The sequence below is a fragment of the Mustela erminea genome, chromosome 1 (genome assembly GCF_009829155.1).
Source record: "Mustela erminea isolate mMusErm1 chromosome 1, mMusErm1.Pri, whole genome shotgun sequence".
Taxonomy (NCBI): Eukaryota; Metazoa; Chordata; class Mammalia; order Carnivora; family Mustelidae; genus Mustela; species Mustela erminea.
In genome coordinates, this window is record NC_045614.1 from 12,154,358 (window position 1) to 12,179,477 (window position 25,120).

A 25,120-nucleotide genomic window follows, 5' to 3' on the forward strand; every position below is an offset into this window, starting at 1 on the left:
GGGCAGGGCTGGGTGGTCCTTCACGGATCAATTTTAATCTGAGAAAAGGGTGATTGGATGGGAGAGAAAGAGAAAATCAAGAGAGATGCTCTGGGTACCAAGTGGGACTCCTACTCAGTACCATGAACATGAACATAAGGTATCAGGACAGAACAGTCATACACAAATGCACCGATTTCCCTTCACAAGCATAGCACCTGGGCCCCTGGCAGGAGCTTGATAAATTTCAGACTCAGGGTCCAAAAGGCATAGTGATGTTATGGAAACAGGACGGAGTATTCTTAACTAGCCTGCCAGGATATTTAAGAGTCTTCAGGAACCAAACACAGCCTGATCAAGTCAGACCTGCGCTTAAGGACCCAGGTAGAGAGTTGAATTTCATGGAAGGGGAAAGCCAGATGATGGACAGTTGTCTCATCCTCCCTGACCCTTTCTGGTTAGCTGTCCCTCAGCTGGCAAATCACACTAGAGCTCTGAGCATCTCATTAGCAAAGTCAGGATAATGCTGTCATTCTGCAATGCAAAAATGCCATCAAAAACATATTGTAGGGGCACCTGGGTGGCTCAGTGGGTTAAAGCCTCTGCCTTTGGCTCTGGTCATGATCTCAGGATCCTGGGATCGAGCCCCACATCAGGCTCTTTGCTCGGCGGGGAGCCTGCTTCCCTCTTCTCTCTACCTGCCTCTCTGCCTACTTGTGATCTCTCTGTCAAATAAATAAATAAAATCTTAAAAAAATATATTGTGGGGGCACCTGGGTGGCTCAGTGGGTTAAAGCCTCTGCCTTCGGCTCCGATCATGATCCCAGAGTCCTGGGATGGACCCCGCATCGGGCTCTCTGCTCAGCAGGGAGCCTGCTTCCCCCCCCACACCTGCTTCTTTGCCTACTGTGATCTCTGTCCGTCCAATAAATAAATAAAATCTTTAAAAAATCTTTTAAAAATCTTAAAAAAAAATCTTTACAAAAACATATTTTGCTTAAAAAAATATATTGCACTATCTACTTAATATCCACTTTGGGATAAGAACGAAAAAGAAAAGCCTGAGGTGAACAGATTTCTTCAGGTGTCAATTGTAATATATGTCTCTTTTCATGAACATTAAAATCTAGGCTAAGGGTGCCCGTGTGGCTCAGTCACTTAAGCAACAGACTCTTGGTTTTGGCTCAGGTCACAGTCTCAGGGTGGAGAGACTGAACCCCAGGACGGGCTCCACGCTCAGCCCGGTCTGCCTGAGATTCTCTCCTCCTTGTCCTGTGTCCCTCCCCCACTTGTGTGTGCACTCTCGCTCTGTGTGCACTCTCGCTCTCTCGCGCTCTCCCTCTCATAAATAAAGGGGAGAGGCAGGCTGAGAACTGCCTCTAGGCAGAGAGAGGCAGCTGAGAACTGAGGTGTATATTAATAGCTGCTTTATAGGATCCTCATAAAGATGAAATAAGATGCTTGTGTGTGTTCAAGACATTCAGCAAGTAGAAGGAAATGCTAGCAGGAACCTGTTACAGACAGAACTGTGCTCCCCCAAAAGTCATATGTGGAAGCCCTAACCTCCAACATGACTATATTTGGATGTGGGACCTTTAAGGAGGTAATTAAGGTGACGCAAGAGCCTAAGAGTGTAGCCCTAATGCAATAGGATTGATATCTTTGTAAGAAAAGGAAGAAGCACCAGGGCTCTCCCCCTCCAGGCCCACAGAAGAATGCGTGCGTTCATGCGGACCCATGAGAAGGCAACTGTCAAAGAGCCCAGAAGAGAGCTCGCCAAGAACCAACCCTGCCGGCACCTTGGCCTTGGGACTTCCAGCCCGCAGAACTGTGAGAAAATAAAGATCTGCTGATAAGTCCCCCAGTCTGTGGTATTTCATAACAGCAGCCCAAGCTAACAAAGGCCCCACGGGTGTGGCCCCAGCAAAGGACATGGTGTTTAAAACCCTCTAGGAGCACTTTCGGCCTGCACACGCTGGACAGACTTGGACCCAGCACAGAGAAAGCAGAGTTTCTCTCTGGGCTGGGGGCTCCCCTCCAGGAAGATCCCACCTTGGCCTGGGAGCAGAGGCCTGGTTAGAGAGGGGCAGGATGGGGCGGGTGCCATGACAGCTCCCCAGAGCTGGGGAGAGCAGAGATTCCCCCTGACTCTCCCCCTGGCCATCGGGACCTCCACCCAGGACCCTGAGGGCAGGAATCAGAGAAAGGGGCACCACCTTCAGTCGCTTAGCCTCTGGGCACTCCGTATCCATCCAGTCTGTGGCCACCTCCCCCATCAGACTCTCGCTCTTGGCCATGTTCCTGTGGGGACAGTTGAAAGGGGGTAGGAGAGAGGAGACAGTGGGGACGTGCACCCTGAAAGGCGGATCGGGGGCGGGGTCAGAGAAGAGCTCCCAGAGGCCAGGTCTGGGTCTGGGTCTGGGTCTGGGTTCTGGGGTCCTGGGTCAGTAGGCACAGGAGACAGGGTCAAGATACAGGGTCCAAAGAGGGGATGTAGGATGAAGTCAAGGTCACAGTGGGGGATAGTCACAAGTTACGATGGGTGGCAGCCAGGATCTTAAGGTAGAATTGGGCAAGGAGTGGGGTCAGGGTCAGGACAGTGGGCTATGGGATAGATGGAGGTCACAGGCATGCAGCAGGGATTACAGAAGATGACATCAGGAGTCATGAGGATGGAGTTATCCTCACCACAGGTGAGAGATGAAGCCAGGATCAAGGAGGTTGTAGTAGGAATCAGGAGGTCATGAGGTCACAGGAGAGGGGTCAATTCAGAGGTTAGGTCAGGGTGGGGTTGGAGGTCTTGAGGGACACATCAGGGAGTTGGAGGCGAGACCCAGTGCCAAGGTCAGAATGAAGTCAAAGGTCAGGGTGAGTTAGAGCCAGAGGCAGTACTTGGGGGCCATAGAGGATAGGGCCACGGGTCAGTAAGAGATTGAGGTACAGACAGGGATCATGAGGCCCACAAATTTGAGTATCACGGTGAAGTTCGGGAGGCCAGGATCAGGGCAGGGTCACGGTGGGGTCAGGGTCAGGGTCAGGGTTGGGGTCAAGGAAACTGAGATACAGGAAAAGAAGTCAGAGGGTCATGAGTCCAGGGTGGCCCCCAGGGATCACCGAGTCAGTCAGTTGTTAAGGGGATGAGCCCTGAGGTCCTGGCTGGAATCTGAAGTTAGGGTCTGCTTGGGATGAGAGGTTAGAGTCAGGCCACAGGGGGCTCAAGGGCTCCCAAGCGGCCCCACAGTCAGGCACGGGGAGCAGCCAGGGTCCTTACTTCATGCCCAGCGCGTCTTGGCCCACAGGCTCCCGCCGGCCCTTGTGGCCAGCAGCCACATCCTTGTGGAGCGCGAAGCCCTCGGGGAACCAGAGGGTGCTGTGCTCACGCTTGCGGCGGGCCACCATGACCCCCAGGACGAGGATGACCAGCAGGAAGACCGCGCTCGCAGCCAGCAGGGGAAGCAATGGCACGCTTGGCTCCGGCAGCTCCAGCGGCTCCCCTGGGGGCGGGAAGCAGGGGGGCTCGAGCACAGGCCCGGCCCCCACCACCCCCGCGGAGCCCCAACGCCACCCTCCTCACCCACCAGGCCGGGCCTCACCCCGCACGGCCCGCAGCGGGTACGGGAAGTCCAGGCGCTCCACGGCCGACAGCGCTCCCAGGTAGTCGGCCGCGCTCTGGGCGTCCGGGAAGCAGTGGTCATTCTCGGGCGACTGCAGGCACAGCCGGTTGTCGATCTCCAGCATCACCACAGAGCTGCAGGGACACGAGGGAATGACAGGCAGGTTCCACGGCGCACCTGCCGTCAGCCAGGCCCGGAGCCCCGACCCCGGGGGCTCAGAAGAGCCCTGTCCTCTCACCGTGTTGTCAGGGCCCACATGCCCCCAGTCTGGCACCGAACCCCACTAACGCCCCGAAACCAGTCTTGTTGTGGCCACCAGGGTCCCCTGACCACAAATCCAGTGGGCACTGTTTTCACGTCAACATCTCTAGTGGATGCCGTCGGCGCACACCCAAGTCTCCAGCTTCTAACAGCTGACAGCCGCCTCTACTCCAGGAAATGGACCTCAGCAAAGTGGCGACCTCTTCACTTGGGAGGTGACACCCCTTAGGGCAGCCCTCAGCCCAGGACTGGCTGGTACAGGGTGTACACAGTGGCCCTCCGGTCTCAAGGGGGCGACTGACTCGGGGTGTTATTTGCGCTCTAGAGCTCCCTGAGGAATTGCACTGAGGCCAGACGGAGACCCCTTCCTGCCTCCCCCTGCTTCCCTCCATCCCTCTCTCCTGAGAGCACCCTTCCTTGCGGCACAGACGTCTGAATCCCCATCTCAGACTCTCCAAACTCCCTCTCACCTTGAGATGCCATCCTAGCTCTCTGGCTGTTCCCTCTCCTCTTTTGTGAGCGGATTTCCCTCAACCAATCCCTGGGTCTCTGTGTCCCCAAGTCATTCTTTTGTCTCCACTTCTGTGAGTCCCTCCCATGGCTTCAACACCCTTTTGTCTTTCTCATCTGTGCCTTCAGCCTTGCCTGTCTCCTGGAGGGGGGACCTCTACAATACCCCAGAATCCTCAGATTCTGCAAGCCTATGATCCCTGTTTATCACCCTGTGTCCTTTTCTGGGTGAGACACACACCCCTGCCCCCGCTGCCCAGAGACCCTATCACCACACCCAGGGCGCATCCAGGGACCGGTAGGTCAGCCAGACTCCATGACTCCCCCACGCCAACTGTCCCTGTCAGAGCCCCTACCCTCCATCTCTAGAATCCAGCCCTCCTTGGCCGAGGGCCTCTTGCCTGCTCAGAGGCCACACCTCCCTTCTGGCCTCCCTCCCAGGCCACCCACAGGAAAATTCTGTTTTCCATTTCTAAAAAAAAAAAAAAAAGCAAAAACTACACATGCCCTTAACCACTCTGCTCTCCAGAGGACCCTTTCTGGTACCCAGAGGCACTTCTGTCACATCTTGGGGGAAGGGGGGGGCACCTGCACATAATGGGTGGAGGCCAAGCCGGCTCCCAAGACAACCTCCTCCCCAAGCAAACAATGACCCAGCCCCAGATGACAGAGGTGCAGAAGGTGGGACATGCAGGTCACATCACCAAGAAGGCTCCCCAAGATGTTAAGGGAAGTGAAACCCATAAGCCCTGAGGAGCGGGGACCCTCCGCTCCCCGACCAGCACCCTCAAGGGCCCCTGTGGCTCCTCCAGTGCAGCACGCACCCGATCACCTCCGGGGCCAGCTCGCGCCGGTTCCGGGACTCGGAGCCAGGACCCGGCCTATGGTAAGGGAAGACCATGGCCTGGCCGTTCTCGTCCAGGCGGAAGCGCAGCGAGGTGCGCAGGATGCCGCTGAGCCGCTGCAGGAAGTCGGCGCTGGAGCGCAGCAGCTCCTCGGGCGGCAGCAGCACGGTGAGCACCAGCACGCCGCGGGCCAGCAGGGCGGGCACCTCACCCGCACAGTCCAGCCCGTCCCAGCCGCACTCCTCCGTGTTGCAGCCCTGGTCACAGCGGCCATCAGCAAAGTGGTCTGCACAGTACTTCTCGTACACGGGACTGGGGGGAGAGAGGAGTGCGGTCAGAATCGTCCAACACCCCCGCACACGCCCCAGAGAGGACCCAGACTCCAGAGACACAAGGGGTACAGACGGTGAGAGCAGAGAGGGCTCGAATGTATCCGACAGGTGTAAGGCCTTCTGCAAACCCAGCCGTTCCTTCAGTAACTAGTAGCAAATAACTATGGACAGATGCCTGCTGTAGGCATCCAAAAATATGCCCGCCCAGGGACAGCAGGCATTCCAGTGGGCAGAGACAGACATTGAAAGAGATGAATGAGCAGCAGAATACAGAGCATTTCAATTACACATCAGAAAAGGCTGAATATAAACACACACATATGCAGGAAACTATGGGAATTAAAGGCTAACGAGGAAAATAAAGCAGGGGAAGTATTGGAGGTGGCCAGGGAGGAGCTCACTGAGAAGGGACTGCTGTTGGAGTGAAGGCTTGAAGTAGGTGAGGAAGGAGCCATGTAGCTTCCTGAGGGCAGAGGATTCCTGGCAGAGGGAACAGCCAGTGCAGTGCAAAGACCCTGAGGTGCAACCAAGCCTAAGGTATCTGAGAAATGGCAGAGGCCAGGGTGTCTGGGGCACAGTGAGTGAGGAGGAAAGTCGGAGTAATAAAGACAGGGAGATAAAAGTGAGGGAAGCCTTCTAGGCAGACAGAGGGACAAAAGAGGCAGAGCAGAGGGATGGACAGATGAGGTCCAAGAATGGACCAGAAGAGGTGTAGACAGGGACACCTGGGTGGCTCAGTCAGTCAAGCATCTGCCTTCAGCTCAGGTCATGATCTCAGGGGCCTGGGATCAAGTCCCCCATCAGGCTCCCGGCTCATCAGGGAGTCTGCTTCTCCCTCTGCCCCTCCCCTCACCCAGCTTCTGCGCATGCTCTCCCTTCTCTCAAATGAATGGATAAAATCTAAAAAAAATCTTAAAAAAAAAAAAAAGAAGTAGACAGACATTTGGGTGTGCTGAGGGACGAAAGGAATTCACGGATGGACAGAACAAAGTCCAAAGATGGACAAACAGGACATGGGGAGAGGCAGATGGAGTGCGCAGGTAGAAAGAAAGACACAACAGGGACAGGTCATGTCGTGTGTGGTTGGAGGGACAGAGAGCAGTGGCACATGCGTGGGCAGATGAGCCACACAGACAGACCAACAGCACTCAGACGGGCAGACAGGGTCCACGAGGAAAGTGAGGGCGAAGGAGTGGACATCCTACGGACAGTCTAAAGATGGACTGACATTAAGCCAGCCAAGCAGCCGAGAGAGAGGCAGGGCCCACAGATGCGCAGGTGGGGCCAACGGACGGAGAAGACACAAACCGGCGAGCGGTCGAACGGACCGGTCCGAGGGACGACGGACAGACAGACAGACGGAGGGGCTCACTTGCAGGTGCGCTCGCGGCCGCCCGCGCGGCAATCGAAGTTGTCGTAGAGGCAGGCGGGCGAGCTGCAGGCGGGGTCGCAGCGGCTGTTGTTGAAGAGGCGCCAGCACTGCAGCGCCGCGCACTGCCGCCAGGGGTCGCCCACGCTCAGCGAGCAGTCGCCGCCGTCCCAGCCGCAGCCCGGGCTGTTGCACTCGCGGTCGCAGCGCTTGTCCCCGCTCTTGGCCTCGCAGGCGGCGCTCGGGCACAGGGGCTCCTCCGGGGCCTCGGGCGCCGCCGTGGGCGCCTCGCACCTTGGTCCGGCCCAGCCCGGCGCGCACGCGCAGCGGAAGAAGGGTGCGAGCGGCGCGGGGCGGCAGGAGCCCCCGTGGAGGCACGGGGAGGCCACGCAGCTGGCGTTGGCGGCCCCCGGAGGCGACCCCCGCGCGCCCCGGCAGGCGGGCCCCGATAGTCCTGGGGGACAGGCGCAGCGCGGCCCACGGACCGTCTGCTGGCACGGGACGCCCGCCGGGCACTGCAGCTCCCGGCAGGTGCGCGCCACCCGCTCGCAACGCGGGCCCCAAAACGGCTGGGGAAAGAGAGGGAGCGAGGGATTTGGAAAGGTGGAGAAGAGAGAAAGAACGATAGGGTCAAGGCTTCGGAAGGTTGAGCCTCCAATCCCGCCAGGTCCCGCCCAACCTCACCCCTAGCAGAGAAGCCCCTCCTTCCCCCGGAGGCCATGCCTCCAAACTTGTGCCTCCCCGCAACACACACACACACACACACACACACACACACACACACACCTCACCCCTAGCAGAGAAGCCCCTCCTTCCCCCGGAGGCCATGCCTCCAAACTTGTGCCTCCCCGCAACACACACACACACACACACACACACACACACACAGTCTCTCTCTCTCTCTCTCTCTCTCTCTCTCTCCAGGTATTTTCAGTATTTCTCAGGAACCCCCTTCCCTTCCACCTCTCCTCCCCTAAAGCCACGCCCTCCAAAAAGGCCATGCTCACCCTCCTCTCCCAGAGACCCGGATGTGACCTACCGGAATGCAATGACAGGTAAATGTCAGCACACCCCCAGGGCCTGGGTTGGGACGGCACTGGCCTCCATGCTGGCAGGGCTGGGACTCGCAGGGAGACAGGGCAGTCTGACATCGGGGACCTAGACAAGCAGGAGCTGGCGGGTCAGCCACAGGGTAGGAACACAGGCAGGGTCCCAGGGCAGCCGCCTCGGATGCTTACCTGTGAAGCCTGGACGGCAGATGCAGCGGAAGCCCCCACCTGGGTCCTGCAGACAATCCCGAGTGTGTGCATCGTGGCAGGCACCCGGGTGACACTCATTGATGTCCGCCTCACAGCGCAAACCAGTGTACCCGGGGGGGCAGCTGCAGCGGAAGCCCCCCACCAGGTCCACGCAGGTACCATTGTGCAGGCACCGGGGGCCCTGGTCCAGGGGTGGGCCTGGGCCACAGTCGTCCTCATTAATCTCACAGAGCACACCTTGGGGAGGGGAGGATGGGGGGGAAGTCAGGAGGGGACAGAGACCTAGCCTCCCATCCTGTCCCCCAACCCTGGCCCTGGCATACCCAGTGTTCCTGGGGGGCAGGAGCAAAGATAACGGGCCACAAGGTCGATGCAGAAGCCCCCGTGCTGGCAGGGCTGGGAGGCACACTCATCCATATCATCCTCACAGCTGTCCCCTGTGTAGCCAGCTGGACACTGCAGCGATGTGAGACAGGGACCTCTAAGCCCAGAGGGACACAGATACTCCCCAGGAAGACACAGAGATCACAGAACAAGAGGACCTACAGTCTCATCCAACACAGAGAGCCATGCCCCGTGTACAGAAACACACACACACACACACACAGTACAAGGAAACACACCCAGTCACAGAGGGTTAGAGACACAGCCAGTGCAGAAGGACACACACACACAAATGCACAGGATAGACACACAGGAGAAACATCCAGATGTACCCAAGACACATACAACCAGAGATGCACTGGGACACCAGCATGTGCATTCACACCCAAAGGGCAGGGTATATGGAGGAATACAGAGATACATCTAGAAAACAACCGAAGACAGAGGCACACCCAGACAGACAGAAAGTCTCTCAGATCAACCAAGAAATACACCCACAAGATTATACCCAAAGACACAAAAGCAAAAACCAGACATGCAACACACCCACACCAGGTCACAGACACACAGCATGACTAGCTCCCCTCTCCCCAAGTCTGGGTGCCCCTTACCTCACACACATAACCCCCCATGTAGCCTCGGCAGGTGCCCCCATGCTGGCAGGGCTGGCCCGAGCAGGGGTCCACCTCCTGCTCACAGTGGCTGCCCGTGCGGCCTTTTGGGCACACGCAGTAGTGGGAATTGTCCTTGTCCACGCACTGCCCACCTGTCTGACACAGCTCTTCCAGCCGCACCCCTACGCAGAGGAGAGCAGGGTCAATCACATATTTGCTCCTTCCTGACTGCATCGCTCACAGCATCACCAAACACCCCTGCTGGCATCAGTCACCAGGGTCTCACACACACCCCACTGGGTTGTCAGCCCTCCAAACTGGCATGATCTCAGACACTGTCACACAAACACATATCCACACCTTTGCTGTCCACCCTAGCTCAGTCACACACAGCTACCTCATCCCTGCTACGATGTCATCCCAGCTGCCTCATGGTGACAGAGGCATCCACCATCCTGGCACTGGCCAGCTGCCCCACATTACACATCCACAAAAACTCGGCCACGCACCCCATCCCGCCCATACGCTCTGCCATAGCTTTGCTGGATTCTCGTTAGCAAGAAGTCTGTGCACACACACCCTCTGGAGCCCCACACCCCGCCTCTGTGCTCCCCCTCACCCATCTGGGCTGCGGCCTCCCTGCAGGGCAGACTCCGGATGTCACAGAGGCGGCCGCTCCACCCCGGGGGGCAAAGGCAGTAGAAGGTGGCCCCGGTCCGAGCACAGCGACCCCCGTTCTGACAGGGCGCGCGGCTGCACCAGTCTACCAGCGTCTGGAGGGGAAGCTGTCAGCGTCAGCGCTCAAGGACCCCCGAGGAGCCGCTCCCCAGCTTCTCCAGGGTCCCAGGCAGGCCCCTACCCTAGACCAGCCCTCCAAATTCCTCCCACAGGCCCCCGGTGACGCCGCCCACCTGGCACTGCGCGCCAGTGAAGCCCTCTGGGCAGGTGCAGCGGAAGCCAGGGTGGGCAGCACTGCAGACGCCCCCATGCAGACAGGGCCGAGAGAGGCAGGGGTCAGCCTCGTGCTGGCAGTGTGCGCCCGTGTAGCCCGGACGGCACTGGCAGCTGAACGAGTTCACGCCGTCCACGCAGGTCCCACCGTGGAAGCAGGAGCTGGAGGGGAAGTGAGGAATGGGTCAGGCTCCGCCCCCATGCAGGCCCCGCCTTCCTGGCCCCTCCCCGCACCAAAAGGGCACTCTTCTGTGACCATCCCCACCCACAAGAAGCTGCAGCCCTAGCAGAGGTCCTGCCCCTTCCTGTCCCTTAGCCCCAACTTACCAAGTACTTCAGAGCTACGGTGGGAGCCATGTGGAGGCCCCGCCCTGACCTGGCCTCGCTCATTCCGGACCAGAGTCCCTAAGGTGACCTCCAAACAGATGCCCTAACCCTAACCCTTCCCGGACACTGCTCATCACAGATCAGAGCTGTGAGGTGCGTGCCAAGCCAAGAACCCTCTTCTTGTCCCCACCCCTTCTCATGTTCCAAACCCCATCCCATGCTAGGGTCCCCAAGCTCCTAGTAGGGACCCCACGCACCTAGGGCTGCAGTCTGGTAGATCCTGCTCGCAGTGGAAACCTCCATAACCAGGTGGACAGGTGCAGGTAAAGGAGGCCACGTGGTCAGTGCATGTGCCTGGGCCACAGGGGCTGCTCAGACACTCGTCCACATCTCGGGCACAGCGGGGACCAGCGAAACCAGGAAGGCAGGAGCACGAAAAGGAGCCCAGGCCATCCTGACAGGAGCCACCATTCAGGCAGGGGTCTAAGGTCCAAAGAGAGAAGCCCTGGTCATATACTTCGCCCTCCATCAGCTCAACCTGACCCAGCCATGCCTTTCATAGAGGGAACTCAAGAGGAAACCAGGCTTAATGAACTGGGAGGGGCACATTTGGTCAGAGGGATCAAATTCCGTCCCCTCTGTGGCCTCATCCCCTCCCTTATCTGGAAGCCTCACCTATGGGCAAGGGAGACAGAGATGGGGGAGCCAAAAGGTCCCTTTGAGCTGCCAAGCACATGCTGCTAGATGTGTCTATTCAATTCCTGGGCACAGCACTGAAGGCCTCCAGACCTGTGCTAGCCAGTAGAGTGGTCATTGGCCTCGTGTATCTAGTAAGCCCTTGATATGTGGCTGGCCCAAATTGGGATGGGCTATAAGAGTCGAATAAAGACTAGATTTCTGATTTTGAAGACTTCATATGAAAACAAAAATGAATGTAAAAGAGCTCAATAATTTGATATTGATTACATGTTAAAATAACACTTTAAATGTTTAAATTAAATATTTATTATTTATTGATATTATTTATTTATATATATTTATTATATTAATATTATTAATATTAAATTTAACATCTTTTTTTTTTTTTACTTTTTCAATGTGGCGACTAGAAAAATTTTATGTGTATATGTGGCTTACGTTCCTGGCCTCTCAGACAGAGCTCCTGGAGCACTCACTCGGGGTCTATCATGTCATACTTTCCACATAACGTTAATTTCCTTGTTGCCAGAGGCAGCCTACGGGCTTCAGACAGACCTGTGCTCAGATCCCACCTCATCCCTCTCCCTTCGTGACCTTGGGCAAGCCACCTAACCTCTTTGGGACCTCAGTTTTCAAGAATAAAATGGGGAAAGTGAGAGAAGAGTGAATAAGAAAGCTCAGTGTAGAGCACATAGTATGGGCTTGAGGAATGTGCTCACTAGAGCAGCTCCTCCCCCCGCCCCGGGGTCTCCCCTGAACTCACTGGGGTCACAGTCATCGATGTCCTGGTCACAGGAAGGCCCACTATACCCCCTGTGGCAGGTACAGCTGAAACTCCCCTCCAAGTTGGTGCAGGTACCATGGGAGCCACAGGGGGAGGGCCCAGCACACTCGTCCACATCCTGCTGGCATCGTGGGCCTAGGGATGAGGAGCAAGGTAACATCCAGGGTTAGAGGGGGCAGGGCAGGGCCCGAGAGTACCTGGCCCTCAGGAAGAACTGGAAGGCTGAGGGGGTGAATACGAGAACAAGGTGTGTGGTCATTGGCCTCTGGCTGTTTTGCACATGCTGTTCCTAAACTGCCTTTGCCTTATGTCAGTGGGTAGTGAAGGCTTTCTGATTGAGGTCTGCCCCTCCAGGGAGCTGTCCCCAAACCCTCCGCCTGAATCCTAGCTTCCCCACTCCCGTATCCCTTCATCTTCTCCAGAACCGACCACACGGTTGCAAGTGTCTGTGTTCAGCTTGGTCCCTTCCTAAAAAGAAGCCCCCTCAAAAAACAGGGCCAAGGACATGTTTCCCTCTGGGTCCCCAGCACCAGCCACTATGCAGCAGGGGTGCAGAGGAGGTGGAGGAAAAGAGGAGGAGGAGAAAGAAGCAGGTGGTGTACCTTGCCAGCCAGGGGGGCAGGAGCAGACAGGCAGCTGGCCAGGGACAGACTCGCAGTGGCCCCCGTGCTCACAGGGGTTCGGGGCACAGGGGGACAGCAGCTCACACTGATGACCTGTGGCGGGCAGGCAGAGTGAGATAGTCTTGACAGATTCCTTTTCCCCATCTCCTTCCAGGGTCCCCACCTTGTTACCCACCTCCAAATCTCCCGGGGAGGATAGGGGAGGAAAAGGGGAAAAAAGCCAAATGTAGAGGAGGGGGAGTGGAGCAGAAAGGAAATGAGCAGGAAGAAGTGGGGAGGGCGAGCCTGGGGTGGGAACGTGGGGACACACACCCTGTACACCAGGGGGACAGGTACAGTGGAAGCCCATTCCATCAATGGTGCAGGTGCCACCAGACCGGCAGGGCTGGGATTCACAGGCATCTCGAGCCAGGCTCTGGCTGCATCGGGGACCACTCCAGCCAGGCTCACACACACAGCGGAACCTGGAGGGGAAGGCAGTCAGGGCATGCCCATGGGCAGGGACACAGCAAGGGTTCAGGAGTTGGGGAGAGTCCTCACCCTCCGGGTGCATCGTGGCAGACACCATGACTGCAAGGATCCTGGGCACAGGGATGGCTCGCGGGAAGGCAGAGTGGGGGCAGGGAGCCAGGAGGGCAGAGGCAGCGGAAGCCATTTTCCCCATCCACACAGGAGCCTCCGTCACCGCACGGACTGGACGCACACTCGTTGATCTCCACGTTGCAAAGGGGCCCTGGAGAGCACGAAGGCAACCTCATCCCAGGACAAGGACGATGGTGCCAACAGGGAAAGGCAACCTTGCCTCACTTAGCATGGCCACACCCTTGAGCAAGACCAATCTCACCTTCAGAACACACCAGCTCTTGTACAGATTAAGACAGCCAGCGCCTCAACCCAGAGCTGCCCCCAGATCATACTTGTCCCCAGACTTCCATGAAATCACCTTCATTTTCACAAAGGATTACTTTGGCCCTACGCAGAAACACGTTACCTGAGACTGGACCCTCATCTGTGTTCCAGGATAACCTTGAGCTGATATGGGGACAACCTCAGTCCAGTGGGAGAGAGCACAACCTCAGGGCTAAGTGTGGACAATCTCATTGGACAAGCAAATGCAAAGAGAGGGGCAAACTCAACTAAGAACAGAGTACTTTCATCCTCACCCTCTCAGCCTATAAAGACCCTCTTCCCATGGCAGCCACCTGCCCACCTGTAAAGCCAGGCTGGCAGACACAGTCATAGCGGTTGATGCCATCGCGGCAGACTCCAAAGGTGCAGGGGTTGCTGGCACAATCATCAATGTTCACCTCGCAGTTCACTCCTGGGGAGGGGGAACACGGCCACCACTGAGTCCCACCAGGGGCACCATTCCCAAAGCCTCTGTGCCCTTCCTGCCCCAACCCGGCCTCCAGCCCCACCTGTGGTGCCAGGAGGGCAGCGGCAGAGATATTTGTCCACCAAGTCTAGACATTTGCCTCCGTGGCGGCAGGGCTGGCTGCGGCACTCGTCCACCTGGCTCTCACAGCGTGTGCCTGTGTATCCCGGGGCGCAGGCGCACGAGAAGCTGGCAATGCCGTCCACACAACGCCCATGGTGGCACGGGTCCGGGGAGCAGTCATCCACGTTGCGCTCACACAGCGTGCCTTCAAAGCCTGGAGGACCAAAGGGTCAGGCTCCACCCACCTGCCAAGGTTCTGCCCGCAGCCGTGGCCTCGGACCAATCCTCGCCCAGCTCTACCTCAGGCCCTGCCCATCTAGCCAAAGGAGGTGGGCTCTATTCAGGCCCCGCCCCTTAACTCCCTCTAGCCACAAGTTCCAGGACTCGCCCGCCCCTGGCCAAGACACTTGCACAGATAAATCCCATCCCCAACCGCAACCTCTCCTCCAGTCTTTACCCTATCAGCCCTGTTCCGCCTCACTTCCCACTCTGGACTGGAAATAGGGACACATGGGAAGTGCCTGGGTGTAGAGGGATTTGGACACTCCCCCTCTACCAAAGTGCACCCCTTCTCTGCCAGACCCATTGGCCCCACTCCTAGCCTTACCACTGCTTACATCCATCATTGGCTCCACCCCCTGGCTCTGTCATTGGCTCTCTCGAGTCCTGCCTTGCTGTAGCCCTGCCCCCAAATTGTCCCCAAGACTGTTATTTGCCTTCACCCCACTTGTCCTGCCCCCAGACTCTTGCTGGCCTGTCATTGGCCCTCTCTCACCCTCTGCGCAGCGGCATTCATAGCCATCAGGCTGGTCCACACACTTGGCTCCATTCCGGCAGGGTGTGCTCGCGCACTCATCCACATCCAGCTGACACATGGCCCCACTGAAGCCTTAGGGTGGGAAGTGGGATGGGCAGAGGCCCAGATAGGGTCAGAGACGTCACCCCTTGCCAGCCCTGCCTTGTTTGGGTGGGATGAGTGGGATGATCATTTACTTAGTTTTTAATGTGCGTGTGTTTTGTCTGTTTTTTAAATAGGCTCCATGCCCAGCGTGGAGCCCAACGGAGGGCTTGAACTCAACCCCGAGACCAAGACCTGAGCTGAGATCAAGAATCAGGTTTAACCCGACGGAGTCACCCAGGCACCCCAACTTGGTTTTAAATTAATTTCAAGGTTTTTCATAGCACGTGGTTTCTGTTATGAAAGTTATCCACTAACATGGTCTTAGAGGGCTCCCCTAGAGCCTTTGCCTCTGCAGGGACCTGTCTTCTTCAGGCTCCCTGGCCCAGGGTCCTCACCCGAGGGGCAGGTGCAGCTGAAGCCGTTGACTCTGTCCTTGCAGACCCCACCATTGACACACGGGCTGCTCTGACACTCATCCATGTCCAGCTCACAATAGGTGCCTGTAAAGCCTGGGGAGTGAGGGAGGGGGATTAGGGCAGTGCGGGTTAGCCTCTGGTCTAAAGGGAGAGCACGTGGGAAGGTACTCCCTTTCCTACCCGAAGACGGTTCCTCTGAGCCTTGCTTGGCCTTCCGCATCCCCACCCCCCAGGGCCAATCCCAGATTCAGCTTTTGACCTCTTGATGGACCTCACCCAACTGTGGATCCGAACGAACGGCCAAAGCTTATGAGCCTCCCTATGGGCCTTCCCTTCAGACCACTCTCTTCCCTCTGCAGGCCTCACACTCTACCGGGTCCTCGGGTACCAGGCCCAGCACCCACGTAACCTGGGGCCCAGCCTCCATCCCATCTCAGGGTTAGTGCAAGACTGTCTGCAGGCTCCACCTTGACCCACTCCATCTCCGGGTCCGGCCCTCGTATCATCTCCCGCCCCCCAGTGGGTCCTAAGGCACAGACTCCAGTCCCAGCCCATCGGAGGTTCTACAGACTCCCTTTGACCGTGGTCCCAGCCATGCACAAAGCTGCTACTCTGGCCCAGCCTCCACCTCATGTCAGGGTTCCGTTCCAGACAGTTTCACCAGGAAAGGGGGAGGGAGGTGTCCCTTGCCACGCCCCCAGCCTCAGGCTCCGCCCTGGCCACACCCACCACGCACCTGCCATGCAGATGCAGGTGAACTGGCCTATTCGATCAAGGCATGTGGCCTGGTTGCGGCAGGGCCCGGATAGGCACTCGTTGACATCAGTCTCACAGCGCGGGCCAGTGTAGCCACGGCCACACTGGCACAGGAAGGAGCCCTGTGTGTTCACGCACCGGCCGAGGTGTTCACATGGGTTGGCGCCTGCAGGAGGAAGCAAGGCCAGTGTGAGTGTGGGTGGCTAAGGACCCGCCTCTCCCCTCCCTCCCAACCCTCAGACAACACACCCCCCCTCACCAATAGAGCACTCATCCACATCCTGGTCACACGCCCCGCCGGTGAAGCCTGGTGGACAGGTGCAGATGGCCCGGCCATTCACGGGGTTTGTGTCGCAGATAGCATCCTCGTGACAGGGGTTGCTGACGCAGGCGTCATCCAGGTGACATAGAAGCCCTGGAAGACGTTAGACAGAGTTCGGGAGGGACCCTCCAGCTCTGCCCAAAGGTCTCACATCCGCCACATACTGTTTTGTGTTTTGTTTCTATCAAAGTGCAGTGTATTTAGGAGCTATTTTCCCCAATTGTTTATTATAAAAATTTTCAAATGTACAGCAAAGTTGATTCACACGCCCACCACCTAGATTCAACTCTCATAAGCTTTATGTTGTTGTTGTTGTATTTCGGAACCACTCGAAAATGAGTTGGAAACATCCACACACTGTTTTAAAATATGTTGACTCCTTTTCTAATTACATACTTTCAAGTCTTGGCCTCTGCGGTATCTTCTGCCTGACTCGCCCTGTCCTCCATATCCAAGTCCCCCTCCCAAACACCTTCCCTGACCCTGGCCGCTTGCAAAGGTCCCATCTCTTTCTCAGTCACAGGTAGCTCTCTATTCCCATGGCTCCTGCCCTGGACTGTGGGCCAGTGTCTCCTTAGACCCCTCCCAGGCTCACCCTGCACCCCAAATCATTCTAACACTCAACTCAGACTCCATCCCTGCTCCCACTATAGAACCATCAATGGCTCCCTGCTCCCTATAAGGAAAACAGCCACTCACCGGTCTTGCCCATGGGACAGGCACAGTAGAACGAGGCCACACGGTCATGGCAGGTGGCCCCATGGAAGCACACAGCCGTGGCACAGTCATCGATATTCTGACTGCAGCTCTCGCCGGTCCAGCCATTGACACACACACAGCTGTGGCCACCCAGAGTGTTGAAGCAGGTGCCCCCATTGTGGCAAGCGTTGGGCTGCAGCTGACATTCATCCACATCCTCCGTGCAGAATTGGCCTGTGGCACACAGACACAGCAGTCCACACCCGCTGCACACCCACCCAAGGTCTGCCACCTGGCTCTCTTCAGCCCTGCTGCTCACCTGTCCATTCAGGAGGGCACTGGCAGTTGTAGGTGTTCACGCCATCCACACATGTCCCCCCATTTAGACATCGGTGCCCTGGACAGTCGTCCACATTGACTTCACAGTTCTGGCCCTCGAACCCTAGCAGGGGAGGAAAGCAAAGACCGTCACTGCCAGGCGGCCCGCTGTCCCTGCACTCCTGCTGCCTCCCCAGGGCACAGCTTCCTCACCAGGAAGGCAGGCACAGTCATAGGTGAGATCGCCACTCTGTCTGCATGTGCCCCCGTTACGGCACGGTGAGGGGGCGCAGGGCACGGCAGCATTCTCACACAGTGGCCCCGTGTAGCCAGCTGGGCACTGGCAGCGGAAAGAACCAGGTGTGTTGAGGCAGGTGCCACCGTGGCGGCAGGGCCCTCCCACCCGGCACTCATCCACATCGCTTCGGCAGCTGCGGCCCTGGTAGCCAGGCGGGCAGGAGCAGATGTACCGGCCATCGGGCCCCACCGAGCAACGGGCACCGTGGGTACAGGGGCTGCTGAGGCAGGGGTCCGGTAGGGAACAGTCGGGACCTAAAGGGACCAGAAGAGGGTGAGCTTGGGCTGTTCACATGCTTGACTGGCTTGGGCTTCCCTCCAGACCATCCCTTACCTCGGAAGCCACGGGGGCAGCGGCAGGAGAACCGGGCGGTGCCTGCCACCACGGAGCTCTGGCAGACGCCCCGGCCAGCACAGGGACCCGAATGGCAGGGGTCTTCCAGCTGGCATCGCTCACCCACCCAACCTGGCGGGCACCTGTAGGCAGAGATAGCTTAGTATAGGGAAGTACTAGGGTGGTACCAGGCAGAAGCATCCCAGACACAGAGATACACACACGTGACAGCAAGAAATACACATGCAAGTAGCCCAACAATCAGGCACGCCCGTTTATTCATGCAACCAACATTCACTGACTAACTACTGTGTTCTTAACAATAGGAATACAGTCGCAAACACATTAAAAGTCATCCCCACCCTCTTTATGCTCACAACCAAGCTGGGCAAAGAGAAGATACACAAATCATGAATGAGATAACATGCCAGCATGGGGTGGTAAGGGCCATGAAGAGTTCAGCGGGTTGTTGTTTTGTTTTTTATTTATTTATTTATTTATTTATTTATTTGACAGAGAGAGATGAAAAGTAGGCAGAGAGGCAGGCAGATAGAGAGAGGTTTGGGAAGCCGACTCCCCGCTGAGCAGAGAGCCCAACGTGGGCCTCGATCCCAGGACCCTGAGATCAAGACCTGAGCCGAATAGAGGCTTAACCCACTGAGCCACCCAGGCGCCCCAGTTCAGTGGGTTTTGAGTCATGGCCCCAGGAAAGAAATGCTCATGTCCCAGAACCTGTGATTCTGACCTTATTGTGGAGGTAACTAAGTGACAGATAACAAGATGAGATCATCCTGGATTTTCCAAATGGGCCCCCAAATCCACTGGCCGAGGGAGATATGGGAGAAAGAAGAGAAGGCCACGTGGAAGACAGAAGCAGACACAGGGTGTTGCACCCACAAGCCCAGGAGCCCCTGGAGCTGCCAGGAGATGGAAGAGGCGAGGAAGGATTCTCTCGGAAAGGCCCTGCAGATGGCGGGGCTGCCGGCACCTGGAATTCGGACTTCTGACCCCCAGAGCTGTGAGAATAAATTTCTCTTCTTTAAACCACCCAGTGTTTGGTGGTTTGTTATGGTAGCCAGGAAACTAGGACACAGGATGAGGGAGATGAGTAAGGAAGGCAGGCAAACATGGTCTTTTTGGACTGAAGAAGGTAAGGGAGAGGGGCATGGGGTTGTGTAAGGAAGAGCCTTCCAGGCAGAGGGAATAGCAAATGCAAAGTCTCAGACTCCAGAAGACAACCACTCTGGCACAGAGAGACTCAGAAACATACACAGATAACACAGCAGGACAGCCAGTTCCACATACTGGCCTGGCAAACATTCAGACCCAAATCCACAGCTCAGTTCACAGATGGGTAGCTCTCATGTGGAGAGAGAGTGTAACTCAGACATCCCTTCCTGCCACTGGGAGGAGGAGGTGGACGCCACTGCTGGTGCCCTCTGACTGGGAGAGAGTCCTCCGGCCTGCAGCCCCTTCCCCAAACTCCCCAAGAAAACCTTGAGTAGGAAGGAAATAAGGCGGTTGGCCTTAAGACTGGAAACCTCCGGAGGCAGAGGAGGGACGGAGGGACACTGGCACGGTTGGAAGGGAAGGGTTTAGACTGGCAAGAGGGTCCAAGGTCCCGCCCCGACGCTGCCCACCCCTGGCGCGTTCCCTCCCTCTGGCTCATCCCAGCCGCTTGGGGCTAACCTCAGGCAGCTGACTCAGTTCCTAGCGTCACCCACAAGATCCCCCACCCCGGCCCCCAGCGAAACAGGCCGGGGCACGGCAGGGCAGGGGTGCCAATGGTGTTGAGAAGGGAGGGCCAGGCTCCCAGCCCCCTTCCCACAGCCCCGCAGGGTGAGGGCGTCTGTCACTACTGCGGGCCGAGAGAGGGCGCGCTGCGCCGGGCGCGGGGGACTGCCGGTCCCACCGCCAGGCTGGGCGCGGCCGCGCGGCCCCCTCCCGACGCCCCGGGCGGGTTCCCACGCTCTGCGCCCCGCTCCCCCGCCGACCGGTCGGGCCGGTTCCAGCCTCCGCCCGCGCCCCGCCTCGCAGCCAGGGCTTTGGGGGAGCCGAGAGGGGGAAGAACACTCTTGGTTGGGGGTCGGTAGGAGGGGAGGAGAGGGAAGGGCGGGGGAGGGGAGGGGAGGGGGTGCGGCGAGGACTGGGAGACAGAGACGTTGCCTTGGAAGGCTACTTTGAGGAAGAGGCTAAGGGGGGATTCGTGGAGAAGTGACATATTGGGACGTTCCTGAAAAGACACGAGTATTTGGAACCTTGAAGGAGATTGGGGGGCCCGTGGGAAGTGGTTCTCACGGCCCAGCTCGGGGAACAGCCCGCTCCACTCCGGGGAATCCGGGCTCCGGGCCGCCGCGCGCGCTGGTGATTCACCTGTTGAGGGGCGGAGCAGCCGCGGCAGCATTCACCTGTCGGCTGTATTCCAGGTGCTGAGCTCCACTGCGCAGGCGCCAGGCCCGCGGCTCCGCCTCCCAGGTGAGTGGTTCCAGATAAGGTCACACTTTCCCCCACCCCCACCAACGCAGACTCCCAACCCGAGGAACCCGCTTGGCAAGGCTTAAGTCCCCACCTGGGTGAGCCCCAGTGGGCTCCAGTCAAAGCGCGTGTGTAACTTCAAAGGGGCTCTCCGGGATCAAAAGTCACCCCAGACCCGCCCAGCTTGGCACACACATTCAACTTGTTGTTGAATAAACGAATACATTAATGAATCAATCAATGGCTACTATTACTAACGACAGATATTATAAAAGGACCTATCCATTTCCCCAAAACCTTGAGACGTTCACCTTTATGGCACGTATTTCCTGTGCCCCTACTAATCTTCATCATCATCATCTTCTTCCCTATTTATGGAGCACTTACTGCTCGCTGAGCATTACACTGAGTTCATCCCATGAAGGGTCTCTTAATCTTTATAGTCAACCCCATTAAAGAGGGACTATGATTGCCCCATTTTCCAGATGCAAAAACTGAGGTTCAGAGAGCTCAAAGCACTTGCTCAAGGTATCCCAGAGCCCAGAATTCAAACTGAGTTCTGTCTCCCTCTGCTCAGTTCTTTCCCAGCCTCTGCTCAGCAACTTCAACCCTCTGCCTTTCCCTATATTATCTAACAACTGAATTCTTAGCCCCTTCATGGTCACAAGCCAGGGGAAAGTGCCCCTATTTCTGAGATCCAGAGAGAAGTGACTAACCCAAGGTCACACAACAAGAAAGTGACATTGCAGAGCTGTATTACAGCCCCCTGTATGCCCACCACTAAAGGTCGAGACATGGGAAGATGCAATTGGTGTGCCCACTATTGCCAAGCCATTGGTCCCTGAAGATCTGTTGATTGAATAATAACTACCTCCATCAGAGGCTTTACACGTTACCTCAGGCAGCCAAGAACTCTGTGAAGTGGGGTTTAATGTGCCTGTTTTCCAGACCAGGACACCAAAGCTTAAAGGGTTTAGATCCCAGGCAGTCAGCAACACGATGTGGGATCTGAACCCCAGCCAGGCAAATTGCAGAGCCCCTGCTCTGAACCTTCCTCACTTCTTAACCCTGCTCAATTCCAATGGGGAACAAGAGGTTACCCAAGCCATACACATGTAGGAAGTGGCAGAGGCGTTAGTGGTGGACACAGAGGCAAGGGAAGAAGACAGACTACCTCCCCACAGAGGACCCACTGATGGCACAGAGCCAGGCACTCACAGGCAGGCAGCCTCCCGGGAGGGCAGCTGGGTGCAACGACCTCCATTCATACACGGGCTTCCGTCCAGGCAAGGAGGTGCTGTGTGGGGGCAAAGGAAAATTGGGGGGGGTCAGTCAGGCACCCAGGAACCCCAGCTCAGAATGACAAAGCCCATCCTTCCCTCCCCCAGGCAACAGCTGCAACGGGCTGGGGGTGTCTCTGTGGGTGCATGGAGCCCCCGCATCCCCAGTTCCCACGGCCCCCCGCCCCGGCCCCAGCTGTTGGGGCTGCAGCTGTCCCTGCCAGCTCAAGCCCTGGGAACCACAAGGCAGGGGCGGGCAGGAGGAGGTGCTGACTTGTGCCAGATGTGGGGACTCAGGAAGCTGCCAGAATGGAGGGTGCAGAGGCAGGAAGTGAGGGTGCTGAGCGTTGAAGGGAGGTCCGGGGCTGTGTGCCCAGATCCCAGGGTAATGGAGAGGGCAGGGGCGAGGAGGCCTGGGCCCCTGGGTCTTTGTTGGCCTGATGTTGGGCATCTGCTCCAGCTGGGCAGAGCTGTGTGGTGCTCTGGTGAGAGGGGCTAAGGTCTGTACCCCACGCCCAGCCAGCACTGGATGCTGCAGGGATAGAGTGTGGGTTGAAGGGAGGGGCAGCTGGCAGTAGGCATGTGCTGCCCGGTCCAGCGTCCTCATCCCTGAGGGCTGTGTCCCTCTGGGGCGTGGCAGTCTAACTGTCCTGCCAGACTGGTCTGTGCCAGACGCGGCTGGGTGTGAGCTAGTGGAGAACTGTGTATGTCGGCAGGTGTGGGACCTCTGTGTGTGTGTGTGTGTGTGTGTGTGTGTGTGTGTCACAGATGGAGAGATGGAAAGAGACGGAGGGAGACAGAGAAAAACAGAGACAGACACAAGGAAACTAGAAGCAGCCGACACAGAGAGAAGGCAGAGAAGTACAGAGGGAGAGAGGGAGAGACACATAAGTTGAGCTGGACACGCGAAGAGGACAACATGGCATGTGTCCCCTTCCTCAGGGGACAGGGAGAGACAGGACACTACCGCCCAGACAAGGGCCTGTGGGTGTTTGGGAACTCACAGTAGGAGCCATGTGACACAGACTGCTGGCCTCAAGAACAGCAGGCCATGTGAGCCATGTGTGCGTGTGCTCGAAGTACATGTGTGTACAAATGCCTGCGCCATCTATGTGTGCACTGGGTCTGTCACGGGTGCCCATGCACGTGAGCCCCGTTCATATGGTACACAGCTCTCTGTCTCTGCGTCCAGTGTATTCTCAGGTGTGTCTGTGTATGGGTTGGGTGTGCCTCTCTGCATGTGTTACACTGGGTGCAGGCATGCCTTGGATCAGTGTGTGTCTGAATGTACGCAGGCAGCAAGTACAAGGCTCTGGGCTGCTGATCCTTGGTGTGTATGAACATGTGCAATTGTATGTGCAAGTATGTTAGTGTGCGGGCTGCATATCCGCTGGGCGGGTGTACTGCGTGTGCGTGTGTGTGTGCACGTCTCTAGCTGCCTGTGTGACCCCGGGCTGTGTGTGCCACAGATTGTGTGACAGGCCATGTGTGTGTGCGCTGGCCCCGCGGGGGCGGCAGCTCCTGCCCCATCCTGCCCCGTCGGGCACCGGGCTGGGCGGTGCAGGCCCTTCCTTCCCAGAGCCGAGCCCCACAGCGGCTCCCTGGGACCCAGGGCCAGGGGCTTTCGGCCAGTGTCCCTCTTCCGCCGGCCAGGCCTCCCTTGGGGGTGTGCGCCCCCGCAGCCCCCGCCCAGACCCCGCCGCCCGTACCGCTTTGTCTGGCAAAGAAAGCGCGAGGCCGGCCCGGGGGGGAGGGGGTGTCTAGACGGCGCGGCCATTGTCCCAAGCGGGGGAAGGGAGAGCGGGGAGGGGGAGGGGCGGGGGGCCCCGGCCGGCTGGGGAGGGGCTCGGGCTGCGGAGACGGGGCGCTGGAGCTGGAGAGGAGCACTTGGGCTCGCGCCCCCCGCCCTCCCTTTCCTCCCCTCGCGGGGGCGGGGTCCCGTGGCCTCCCGGTCCCTGCGGCCAGGGGAGGGAGCGGGGCCGCGGGCGGGGAAAGGGGCGCGGGCGCCGATGTGCCTCCAGCTCCGACTCCGGCTCCGGGTCTTGCCGCGCTCCGGCCTGAGAAGTTTTTCCCCGAGTTCGGAGCTCCGAGAACTTCGCGCCCCCTCCCCGTCCCCCGCCCGGCCAGGCCAGCCCTGGGTATGTAGGGGGGCTTTTGTGCGAGGGGTCCCCTACCTGGGGGTATTGGGCATCAATCGTGACTTTCCCAAGACTGCAGACCGACGTGCATTGGGAGCAAACCCCAGACTCTTGGTCCCCCCGATCTTGCGTCCCTGATCCCCGCACCTCAAGCTTCCAGTCCCTCATCCCTGGATCCCTTCATCCGCAACTCTGATCGTTCCGGGACCCCTATTCTTCGGACCTCTGGGGACCTGCCCCCTCCCCCTACTGAGCCCCTGTCCCCCCGGGACTGGCACGTAGCCCCCGAGCTCCTGCTCCCTGCCCCCGCTCTAGTCCTTGTCTTCTAGACCAGCTCCTCAGTCCCAGACTCGGGGGTCCTTAAACTCCGCTCTTACCCTCCCCCAACCCACCCACCCAGTCCCGCCCGCTAGGTCCCAGCCCCTCACCTGCAGCCCCGGGCCCCGCTAGCAGTAGCAACAGGGGCAGTGCCCACACGGGCGGCAGTGGTGGCGGCGACGACATCGGGCGACGGCGGCGGCGGCGGCCCCGGGTCCCCGGCCCCATGGCGGCAGGCCGCGACCCTCCCTCCTCCCTCCTCCCTCCTTCCCTGGGCTCCGGGCGCGTCCCGGGCCAGCCTCCGCGCCGCCAACTTCGCCAAAGTGAGGCTGCCGGGCCGCCCCGCCCCCAGCCTTGGGCGGCTCGCCCCGCCCCGGGGCCGGCCCTGAGCTCCCCCGCACCCCCCACCCCTACCCCCTACCCGGCCTCCCGGGGTCCCTGCCCACCCTCCTCCACCCACACAGCCTGGGACCCGCAGACCCTAGGAAATTCAGTCCGGCCATGCAGTGAAGGGTGGGTTGAATCCGCAGTGACAGACACACCGGCTTCGTGAACACCCTGGCTCCCAGCGCACACTCAGAGCCCGGGACACACACAGAGCCAGGGCGCAAACACAGACCTCCAGATACCCCAAAACGGAAGCCAAGCTCGTCCTGAGAAGCTCATGCACACACAGCTACCACGCACAAATGCACATGCATGCCCAGAGCTTCATGGGGATTTAGAAGCTCAGGCCCAAGCCAGGCCTTGAGCTGGGGGGCAGCGTCTGCAGCCTCAGACCTCAGACACACATTAGGAAGGAGCCTCCCGCATGTGGGCAGACACACACACCTTCTTACTCGCAGCTCTCCTAGAAAGCTCCTTACTACCCTGTGTG

General features: G+C 58.3%; 1 protein-coding gene across 1 annotated transcript in view; it reads right to left on the reverse strand.

Annotated features, from left to right (window-relative positions):
• Positions 1–24,581, reverse strand: part of NOTCH3 (notch receptor 3) — a 33,596-nt gene extending 9,015 nt beyond the window's left edge. The window contains exons 1-28 of the mRNA XM_032313933.1: positions 24,354–24,581; positions 21,726–21,804; positions 18,033–18,175; positions 17,615–17,953; positions 17,403–17,525; positions 17,084–17,317; positions 16,322–16,477; positions 16,043–16,228; positions 15,286–15,399; positions 14,765–14,878; positions 13,970–14,203; positions 13,762–13,872; positions 13,092–13,284; positions 12,864–13,015; positions 12,531–12,644; positions 11,908–12,063; positions 10,703–10,928; positions 10,079–10,280; positions 9,787–9,940; positions 9,165–9,349; positions 8,493–8,625; positions 8,149–8,406; positions 7,950–8,068; positions 6,914–7,479; positions 5,189–5,521; positions 3,573–3,727; positions 3,251–3,473; positions 2,196–2,280 (exon numbers count right to left, since the gene is read on the reverse strand). Of these exons, the coding sequence (XP_032169824.1) occupies positions 2,196–2,280; positions 3,251–3,473; positions 3,573–3,727; positions 5,189–5,521; positions 6,914–7,479; positions 7,950–8,068; positions 8,149–8,406; positions 8,493–8,625; positions 9,165–9,349; positions 9,787–9,940; positions 10,079–10,280; positions 10,703–10,928; positions 11,908–12,063; positions 12,531–12,644; positions 12,864–13,015; positions 13,092–13,284; positions 13,762–13,872; positions 13,970–14,203; positions 14,765–14,878; positions 15,286–15,399; positions 16,043–16,228; positions 16,322–16,477; positions 17,084–17,317; positions 17,403–17,525; positions 17,615–17,953; positions 18,033–18,175; positions 21,726–21,804; positions 24,354–24,471 (5,205 nt within the window). The 5' untranslated portion in view covers positions 24,472–24,581. The remainder of the gene's footprint in view (positions 1–2,195; positions 2,281–3,250; positions 3,474–3,572; positions 3,728–5,188; positions 5,522–6,913; positions 7,480–7,949; positions 8,069–8,148; positions 8,407–8,492; positions 8,626–9,164; positions 9,350–9,786; positions 9,941–10,078; positions 10,281–10,702; positions 10,929–11,907; positions 12,064–12,530; positions 12,645–12,863; positions 13,016–13,091; positions 13,285–13,761; positions 13,873–13,969; positions 14,204–14,764; positions 14,879–15,285; positions 15,400–16,042; positions 16,229–16,321; positions 16,478–17,083; positions 17,318–17,402; positions 17,526–17,614; positions 17,954–18,032; positions 18,176–21,725; positions 21,805–24,353) is intronic.
• Positions 24,582–25,120: the final 539 nt, after the last annotated feature.